The following is a 10967-nucleotide window of genomic DNA, read 5'->3' as shown; positions in this document are numbered from 1 at the left end:
GCAAGTCAAGTTAAATTTGAAACACGGAAGCCTTTCTGTGGACGTCTCTTTTTAGTGAGTCGTTCGTGCCGGTTCACCAGCACAACTGAGGTGTTCTTTTTGATTGTTTGTTTATTTTTTAGTCGTTCGGAATCGGTCGTAATTATTTGGTCGCACTATGTAGTACGCACAGCAGCGGGCTAATAACAATCAACAAAGAGCAAGAAAGTGTGGACTAAAGTGCCCCAAAATAGGTCGCAGTATCGTCCGTGTCTTAAGAAAATAGACTAATTCTCTTACTATATTTACAAGTGTTCACAATTACCCCAGTGAAATAATAATTTTTAATATTTATATTACAAACAAGGGATCTGACTTCAATAAAACCGCTGTAGTGTCTTAACTCGAAAACCCGAAAGCACGAGTTCGAACTCTGACAGCTAAAAATCCGATTTCGAAAGCTCCAGTTGGAACTCGGATAACTCGAAAACCCGAGTTCGAAAGCACGTGGACAGCTCGAGTTCAAAGTTCAAAGTACATTCAGAGCCCATCTCACGACATAGGCTGTGTCCGAAATGGCATACTACCGTACTACATACTACATACTAGCCTAGTATACACTGCATACTGCGCACTACTCCACACACTAGTATACAGTATGGTACACAATTATGACAACTTTCGTGTAGTGTACTACACGTTTGCTATCGGTTGGGCTATCTGTTCTGTTAAAATCGAACAACACACGACAACCACAAATATGCATCAAAAGTAGCCGTATAAGAAAGCTTATGAAGATTTATTACACCAAAATATGCAGCTGATACATTTATATTCGGAACTGCAGCTGCAGTTGAAGTTGAAGCTGGTTCTGTCGTTGTCCGCCATGTTTTTAAAATTTTTTGACAGTTGGAAATCACCGCGTTGCTTCATGGGATGCAGTAGTCGGCGAAGTGAGCTCGGGATGTATACTAGAAATTTTCACCAGTGTAGTACATCATCCGGGTAACTGTCGTGTACTGCAAAATTTTTATTTTTCACGTACTGAATACTACTTACTACTTTTACGTCATAATTAGTATGCGAGTAGTATGTAGTATGCCATTTCGGACACAGCCCATGAGTACTGGACACTTTTCAACCCCATAAGGCTGTATGGAAAAAAGGGGCGTTTCTGATGCGGTGTTTAAATGTACTGCTGTGGCTGTGTCCGAAATGGCATACTAGCGTACTGCATACTACATACTAGCCTAGTATACACTGCGTATTGCACACTACTCCACACGCTAGTATGCAGTATGGTACAATTACGAGACGTTTTGTGTAGTGCACTACACTACATTGCCATTGTCGCCGTCCGCCATGTTTTTTGAAAATTTTCGGAAAGTTAGAGGTTACCGCGTTGCATCATGGGATGCAGTAGTCAGCGAAGTGAGCTCAGGATGTATACTAGAAATTTTCGCCAGAGTAGTACATCATCCGGGTAACTGTAGTGTACTACAAAATTTTTATTTTTCACGTACTGCATACTACTTACTACTTTTACGTCATAATTAGTATGCGAGTAGTATGTAGTATGCCATTTCGGACACAGCCAGTGTCTGTTTACAGGTAGCCATCATTAAACCGCGATTATAAAGCTCACGCCCAAAAATGTGGCGCAATTTGATTACCTCGTTAGTGCGTCCAAATTCTAGCGTACTTTCTGTCTACAATCTTTTAGTGCGTACTCCTGCAGTACGTACTTCAATGCAACTTTAGCGTGCAGTATGTAGTATGCGGTTTTGGACGCAGCTTAAGTCTCAAAGGGCTTTACATGCCCACAACAAACAAGACTAAACGGTTCAATGCAGTAGACGAGTCTACCCAAAGGTCATTCTGATGGTCATTCTGTTGATTCCATTCCAATATCCTAAGGCCTAGCTAGACCTTCGGGAACAAGGAAGCAAGAGCCTAAAAGACACCCAGGCTCGCTTTAGTGTGACAAAATAGAAACTTTTGTGCTAATAGATGCAGCGTATTGGTTTATATTACCTGATTAAAATGTGATCTTAGAAACTTTTTTTTTAACAATTGAACAATAGCACTGTTTGTTCGAACGAAATAAATAAAAAGAGTTTTAAGGACATGCATATAATTGTATAATGTTAAACTGACGTGTTTTAGGCTATGCATGTTTATTGATACATTGATTTATTTTACTATTTTGAAATTTAAGAATAAAGGGAACATCAGCAAAGACAAAATAAATGGCTTTATTGAAATTATGCAAAGTGAGGAAACGTACCGGAAGTGCAAAACAATCAAAACCTGAAAAACCCGGTTCAGTTTCTCGAACTGTTTGAAAGCATTACTTCACTAAAGCGAATCGAACCGCTCACCACTAAGGGCTAGATATCTTTTTTAAAACATTAAAAAATGACATAGATTCAGACGTATAGGCTTTCTACACAAGTAAACTATAGAAACCTCACCTCACTTAATGAATCAAGCTAATTTTACTAACTTAACTCATGTTAAGGTTTACTCTGCACAAACTGATTGAACTTACAATGAATTGAGTGGAGTGTGTAGCGAATATAATTTAGTGAATCATATTACAGTTTTTTCAGTACAGCGTGATATTTTGCTATTGTGTAAACATGTGGATATTTGAAAAAATGTCATAAGATATATTTTTATTTGATATGAGTTGCAATAGGCAGTGCATTTGATGTGGCACCAAACAGTCCATAACAGTCTCCTTCACTCACCTGTAGAGAGGACCTCCAAGAAAGGGGGCAGAAAGAACAGTACAACAGAGTTGGCTGATCCAAGGGCGTTCAGAGGAACTCGTGAGGAAGTGACACCCCTTTTTTTGCCCAACAGCACACAAACAGAACTACGCTCATCCGTGGACAACCTGAAATTGCATAGCAATAGTACGGAGGAGTACCTTAGAGGCTCTCTTAGCACACAGGTCATTCCCAGCCTCTACATCACAATCATCGTTACGGGAATCCCGCCCAACGTTGCCATCTTAGTGTTTCTGGTCGCCAACCTACGCATGACCTCATACGCTATTTTGTATTGCAGCCTGGCTTTGTCAGACCTGTTTCTACTGGTTAGCCTGATTTTTAAAACTCATTACCACTTCAATGGCAACAACTGGGTCTTTGGTGAAATTTCTTGCCGTCTGACCACTGCTTGTTTCTATGGCAACCTCTACTGTTCGATGTTCACGCTTACATGCATTAGTGTCAAGCGCTACCTGGCTGTGGTTCATCCATTTCTCTACAAGCGCCTCCCAAAACATGCAGGTTCGACATGGGCCAGTCTTACTGTTTGGGTCATCTTTGCCATGACAATGCTACCTGAGCTCCTTATTGACCAGAGTTACAAAATTTCGAACCTGGATATAACCACATGCCATGATGTTTTGCCAGATAGCCAGCAATTTACCAAACTGTGGATATCCTACAACCTAGGCCTTACGTGCATTGGCTTCTTGCTTCCCCTGCTGGTAACGGTTGGTTGTTACGCCTCTGTCATCTGGCATCTGAACCAATCACAGCTTGACTGGAGTGCTTACATCAAGGCCAGTGGGATAGTCTTTGTCATCTTTCTCGTGTGCTTCATGCCAAGCAGTTGCCTCCACTTCCTGCACTATATGGGACTGTACACAACTGGACAGGAGAATTTCTATGCCTACTTTAATCTGGCAGTTTGTTTGTGCTGTCTTCACAGTTCCCTGGACCCCTTCCTATTCCTCCTCATGCCTTCATCTGTAAGTTCAAAGCTCTACATTATGGGTCACAAAGGAAAGAATCTCATTTTGTCTTTGTAATGTTCATGACAGGTGTGATGAGGTTCAGGGGTAAGGGCAAACAGCCCTCCAGTAACCAGGGTTGCAGGTTGCGTTAGCTCTAGTTACATCTAGTTACTTTTCATTGAACGGTTGTCTTGAATAGGGCACTGATAATGAATCCACGATAATATCATCTCCTCCTGCTGCATCAGTATCATCTCCACCTGTTGCCATTTCTGACATCGGCCACCAATCGCTAGTTAGCACTAAGCTGGGTCTGTTAGCATTGTGCTTCTGTCTGTGAATAAGTATGTGAGTCTATAAATAATTTATAACTCTTTTTTAAAATGGAATAATTACACATTTCCTAAGTGCTGGGAGCTCACTGAACCTGTATAAAGCAAACAGAACAAGTCTCTTAACAAACAGATACTTAATTAAAGCAAACTCTCTCAATACCTTTAAAATGAGACTAAAGACTTATCTATTTTCTCGAACTTATGCATAATATAATTTTGATTTGACTTTGTTATAGACATGTAAAGCCGTTCTGATACTGAAATAAATATTTATAGTGCTGTGGTATTGCACTCTCTCTCTCTCTCTCTCTTGCTCTCTCTCTCTCTCTTTTTTTTTACTCACTCACACACTCACATACACATATTTACACATGCAGATACACAAGATTTATAGCTCACACTGCAAGTAATGGTGTTTACCTTATACAATAAGTAGTATTCCATATAATAAGTCATTTTGGCAAATTTTTGGCTCTCATGAAAACAAAAAAAAACTTAGCGAGGCAAATTCTTTAAAGTGTAACTAATAGTTATCATTAAGATCTGAGAAGGCGAAAGCACTGGAGGGCAGTATGTTTGAAGGTTTGTGATACCAAGACTTAAACTAAGATACTCTGACCCAGTATTTCTTCACCGCTGTCCTGGGAACACGCTGTATACGAAAGCACCTGATTCAGTGAGTCACTGTTTTTGTGTTTGGTGAGTCAAGATGAGTCAGCTCTACTGGACCACTCACTCTGGTCACACTGTGAAGCAGGTGTTCATAAATGATCATAAGACACAATTCTTTAAACCTTATGAAACAGTATCCCACCTTTAGATCTGTGAGATGCAGGACCAGTTTGTAGATTTATATAGGTAGTGGTGAAATGGCCTAAAATGTGGGGAAATTTTCTGTAAGCCTACGCAGTGGAGTGAGGTCTGAGTCCAGTCCTGCCATTGGTGAACAGACAAACACAAACAGAGATGACAATCTGATGTGGTTTGGATCCCTATGTACAGTGAAAAGCTTTTGAATATTAATATATTTTTTTGTGAATATTTTCTATGAATGTACTTTTTTATGTGGTGTTGAATGGTCTTAAGAGTGAGGGTTATGTATTTGTACAGATATATTTGAGGAAGTTTTGTAGTCTTCCCATTGCCTGTATGTTCAAGTACTTTGAGTACACCGGTATTCAGTCCTCAGAATGTCTGCTGATGAAGTCCATCTCCAGCCTGGATCGCTGCAGCATTAAAATAAAATAAAAAAAAAAGTCTGTGTTGCCATTCACAATCAGTGCCACTAGAGGTCATCAGTATCCCCCATTCTCAGTGTTACAGAGCGCAGCTCACTGACACCTCAGTCTTAAGTTATATTGGTCAGTGAAGTTACTCACACAGTGTCAAGTAAAGAATGAAACTCTTTATTTCAGTACATGTGGATCCATATCGAGTCCACCTCTATATGTTGAACACTGTACACATCTTTCACATTCCTCAAAATAAACCCTTTAGTTATTTAACTTAGGATAGTTATTTGGCAAATGGTTACAAACACACATAATTTTTTCACTCTCTCTCTCTCCCTCCATTTCCCACACTCTCTCTCAAACACACACACACACACACATACACTCAAACACAGTATCAGAGAGACTCACACACTCTCTCACTGACATATTCATTTAATTTTTTTCCTCCAGTGAATCAATTATTCCTGTACTTTTTCAGTGAAACACAACAGACACAAAGAGAAACTCTTATACAAACATGCAAGGGCATTTTAATTTTTTTTTCTTTAATTATGGTGGTAGCCATTTTGTGATTTGAATAGCAGACGGACAAGAAGACTTATGTGCTAGTGGTTAGGTTTTTTTTTTGTTTGTTTGCTTGTTTGTTTCTCAGAGCTGCCACATTAAGACTCAGTGTGAAAGGCCTGGACACACATTTAAACAACCAGCACCAAACATTTCTTTCTGAACAATCAACAAACAAAAGCAGTATCACACACACATGTACATACACATATATAGACAGAGGTAAATGTCCATGACGGGCAAAAAAGAAAAAAAAACCATCAGTAACATTGAAATGTAATATACATAAACAAAGAGAGAGATAAAAAGTCCCATCTGTCCTGTCCTCCCGAGTCGAGGCCTATAACATACCCCAAGGGGTGTATTGTTTTTAAGAATATTTTGGATTGCTTAACACAAAGGCAAAAGCAACTATTTACAGTCAGGTCTGAAAAAATGGCTTTGTTTATGTTAAAATAGCTGTCCTTTACTCTACATCACACACCACGATAAAATGTTTGCCAACAAGAAGTTGAATAAGCTGCTGAAAAATATCACTACATATTTCACCAAGGACAAGTATCTAATAACAATTAAAAATAAATATGAAAATAACTATTTTAGATCTTTCTCAGGGATGGTTCAGCTTGAATACTACCGAAACTTCCTCAGTTCATGAGGGAAGCCACGCACACACACACACACGCGCACACACACACACACACACACACAGAGAGAGATCCACAGATCGCTTAACGAGACACTAAAATCTACAGCTAGCCGGCAGAGCGATATGGAAAACACAGATGGCGCTCTAAAAAGGGAGAAAGAGGCACATGTTTCAGAGCAAGGCCATTGAGTTTTGAGAAGGAGAAGCATGAGCATTAGCAGTGTGTGTCACACACACCACACACACACACATAGACAGCCTGGCCCGCGGAGTTTAGCAGCACTGCGAGGACTTTCAGATAGGATCAAACCCCCTCACAAAATCCTGTACACTGCAGCGAGAAGCAAAGCCTTTCACATGGGGCTGAGACATACAAAACACACACACACACACAGACATGCCAACACACACGCACACACATATACACACGCACAGACACAGACACACGCACACGTGCATACAAGAGCAAGCAGTCATAAGCAAACCTTGCGATGGTGTGTTTGGAAATGTAATTTGCCAGCTTTGAAATTCTCTTAGAAATGCAGAAAAGTGTAAACTTGGGTTTTTTTTTTCCGTTATGTCCATTAAGAGATGCGATTACTACAGTCACCAGTGACAGTTTACACAAACAATGATAATTATTATTACTCTTTATACCTTGTATGACTTTTTTTCGCATGAGAAACAGAGGTGAAGATTTACAAGCGCGCATCTTTTAGGCAACCCAACAAAACTGTACAAGAAAAAAAAAAAAATACACTAAGCTGTGTCATCACGCATTTAACACACCAGTTCTGATCAAGAAGCAATTCTGCAATATGATATTGTGATCTTTCTTTTTCTTTTCAAATTTTCTTCCGTCTGTTTGCTCATAATCTCATAAATATTGCCTCTTTAGTCACCTCAGGCAAGGTTACTGTTGCCTGACACCTTTTCTCCAACGTATGTGAAACCAATCACAAACATTTTTCATGCGTCTATCATCGAGCGACATAATGCATTAAGCAGAATGCTGTTTGCTTAATCTGCTTGGAACAGTGTAGGTGTTGTTCATCACCATGGAAAGGGTAAGAAACCATGGCCAGTGCAGCCGCTAAGAGAACACTCACAATTGCATTCCTTTGGCGTCCAAGCCCTACTCATTAAGACTTTAATTATGAATACCAGCTATGAGAGAGAGGCTTTAAATGTAGTGAAATATTTGATCAATGTTCAACACCATATTCTAGAAATGTTCTTCTTCCTTTTGAGCCTGCAGAGGTTCATCATAACTGAGATGGATTTCAAGTTTTCTATAACTTTTCCAAATGTTGTCTTTTCATCTGTTCTGATCTGAACTGGACCAACATTAAGCATCATAATGTAAATAAATAAATAAATAAATAAATAAGCGAGGAAAAAGTTGAAGACTCGGTAAATGAAACTGAACCGGACACGAGAAATCTTGATCTTTAAGCCTGGACCACTCGCATCAGTTTATCTTGTGTGTTTCCATGGCAACTTGGAGCGGCGTCAGAAGTCAGGGGGTCAGCGTGTGAGGGGGAGGTCACATAAGGACATTGGAGCGGGTGTCCGGTAGCCGTAGACCCACCAGCCCGCCGCTCACAAGAACCCCTGATGCCAGCAGGATGGGTATGGCTTTAGTGATGCCAACCAACGAGCCAAAAATCAGATTCCCCAGAACTGCAGCCAGCTTACACATGGCATTACAGAACCCAAACCCAGTACCCCTAAATCCAGAAAAGAGAGAGAGAGAGAGAGAGAGAGGGAAAGAATGAATGGGGGACATGAGAATAAGAGACAAAGAAGAGGGGCTGAAACGGATGAGAGTATAATTGTAATTGTAATTATGGTTCACTGCAACAGGCATACGCCCATGCGTGTATTGTGGTGAATGTGTATTTGGTTTGTGTGTAGGTATTCGGGTTTGTGTGTTGTGCATGCCTGTATGGGTGTGCGAGCATGTATTTGGTGTGTTTGCTACGTGTGTATGAGAATGTATTTAGTGTGTTTGCGTACGTGTGTGTGAGCATGTATTTGCTGTGTTTGCGTACGTGTGTATGAGAATGTATTTGGTGTGTTTGCGTACGTGTGTGTGAGCATGTATTTGCTGTGTTTGCGTACGTGCGTATCAGAATGTATTTGGTGTGTTTAGGTATGTACAGACCTCCTGTCTGTGGGGTAGAGCTCCACCGTGACCACATCGAGAGAGTTCCAAGCAGAAATGCTGAGCCCGTTATAGAGACAGAGCATTCCAATCATCATGGACTCGCTGGTGCCGAACCACAGGAAGAAACAACTAATCCCAGAGAGCACCATCGAACCCCCTGCACAGAAACAGAAAACATCATTAGAAGGATTCAGAACTCACTATAGGTCATCATGGCTATCACAATAAACCACAGATCACTAGAACCAATCATGTCAAAGATCTCTGCAGTCATTCACAGGACATCAAAGATAACTACCACTATGTCACATCAGAGATCTTTACAGTCAATCATAACACAACAGAGATCACTACAGCCAATCACAGTGCAACTTAAAAAATGTGTAAATGTTTGAAAAGTTGTTTACATGATTTTGTGTCAAGTTTCATTTGCTGAAGCAGGTCTTACCTAACATGCTCAGCCGTCCTATTTTGTCCATGAGGAGGGCAGACACTATGTTGCCTGGCAACACAGCCAGTGTTCCCAAAAAGTTGACGAAGTAGACCCAGTAAGCACTGTAGTCATCATCAAAGGTCATTTGACAACCCGTTTTATTATGAGAGAATGTACTGTTAATCACTGATGAACCAATCAGCTTGGAGTCATCGATATCTGGGCAAGAAGAAGTTTTCAAAGTTAAAAGTCTTTCAGTCATTAATAACCCCTTGTTTTCAAACTATTCATTTTTTATATTATAAACTACTGCAAGGCAATATCAGAACTTATTCAGATGAATTGCCCTTGAAAGAAAACATCTTCAGATAAAATTTTTGCTAAGGAAATGTATGTAGCTTGTCCACATTATAGTGCAGTTCATCTGCACTAAAGACATTATGGTATTCAAAAGTTTAAATGTGGGTGTATAGTGTTTAAAACTTGAAAACAGCAGCATATAATTCAATCCTAGATATTAAATAACAAAAAAGTTACTGACTCTTTTATGTTGCTGCTTCAAACCACTAATGACTGATTATCGAGGTGAAAGCAGCAGTAAGCTGACTCCAAACTGGTTGCCAGTGAACACATGGAGAGCAACAGGAACTCTGTGGCTGCAACCCCATGCGGTCACCATTAACATAGCATCCTGTTTCTATGACGCAAGAGAGCGAAAAAAAAAAAAAAAGCCTTTTGGGTCTGTGTGTCTGAACTGAAAATCCATTACTGTATTTCAGCAGAGGCAGCAAACCCTCTGCTCTCTCCTTTGTTGTGTAGTCCAAAAATTTCAGCACCGGAGGCACAAACTCTGTCTCTCATGAGGCTTTTGCCTACAGCCTGCGTGTGGTGAGTTTCTGCTGAACGCTAATGTTTCTCTCTGAGTCAGCTCAACTCCCCGAATGCCCTACCCTCCCACCAATCTCGTAACACCTCGTTCTCCATCCTACAGCCCTCTTCTCTACCTCTCTCCATCTCAATGCAGCCCATCCCACTCCTGTCGCCTGGCAACAAGTTATCCACCAACATCCCATCCCAACTAATCAACAAAGACCTTGACCCTTAATGACTCCTAAAACACAGCCCCCCCCACCCCCCACACCAAGCAACCCATCTCACTTTCACCCCTACAACACAAACATAAAACATCTTATCAACACTTTCTCTTTTCTTTTCTTCTGTCTACGCCTCTCTTCCTGTCTGAATTAAAACCGTCAGATGGACTATTTGATCTTATCATCTTCATTATATACATCACCACCGTGATGACAGAGAGGTCTTAGTATCATTCAATACCACAACTTTAAACCACTTTTAACAAGCAAGAGTCTATAATTAATTAGTATCTCTGCATCAGGTTCTCTCATTTGGATTTTTGACCTCTGATTTGTTCATAAGGTGTCTTAAAACGGGATTCCGACTGGAGCCGGAATGCTCCCGTTTTGACCCGTCACACATGAGCAAGCAGCCATTGAGAATGTAACATCCTGTATCACAGAGACAGAACCTTGCGCTTTGCTCCAAAGACTCTGAACTGAAGCCAAAATGCAGACATCAAACATCTTCAAACCTCTTCATTTCCACATCAGAGCCTGTGCTTGTTGTTCTCCCTGCAGATTCACCACTGCCTGCAGAGGGTTCCTTTGATTTTACTATAAGGAGATATTGCAACACTAGAGTTTCTTTTTTCTCTTTTTTTTTTTTTTACTGGAGTGAAAAAGAGACAGAACAAAGCTGTTTTTTTGTCCTGTAGAGCAAGTGTGAGTATTTATTCACTGTTGGAGAGGAGAGCTTTCAAAACCCAGCTGACTC

The 10967-nt window shown here is 40.5% G+C and overlaps 2 protein-coding genes across 3 annotated transcripts in view; one reads left to right on the top strand and one right to left on the bottom strand.

The window, feature by feature from the left end:
• Window positions 1-2692: 2692 nt before the first annotated feature.
• LOC115807069 (proteinase-activated receptor 3) lies at window positions 2693-3805 on the top strand. The gene has a single exon (XM_030767929.1). The coding sequence runs from the start codon at window positions 2693-2695 to the stop codon at window positions 3803-3805; it is 1113 nt and encodes a 370-aa protein (XP_030623789.1).
• A 4254-nt stretch (window positions 3806-8059) lies between these two features.
• LOC115807786 (synaptic vesicle glycoprotein 2C-like) overlaps window positions 8060-10967 on the bottom strand; it is a 28626-nt gene continuing 25718 nt past the window's right edge. Inside the window, exons 10-12 of one of the 2 annotated variants that reach the window (XM_030768936.1) lie at window positions 9132-9335; window positions 8681-8840; window positions 8060-8243 (exon numbers count right to left, since the gene is read on the bottom strand). In XM_030768936.1, the coding sequence (XP_030624796.1) occupies window positions 8060-8243; window positions 8681-8840; window positions 9132-9335 (548 nt within the window). The remainder of the gene's footprint in view (window positions 8244-8680; window positions 8841-9131; window positions 9336-10967) is intronic. The other variant, XM_030768938.1, reaches the window with a different exon arrangement.

Source organism: Chanos chanos, chromosome 3 (assembly GCF_902362185.1).
Source record: "Chanos chanos chromosome 3, fChaCha1.1, whole genome shotgun sequence".
Lineage (NCBI taxonomy): Eukaryota > Metazoa > Chordata > Actinopteri > Gonorynchiformes > Chanidae > Chanos > Chanos chanos.
Note: the sequence above shows the minus strand (reverse complement) of the source record. Positions and strands in the feature narration are given on the sequence as shown.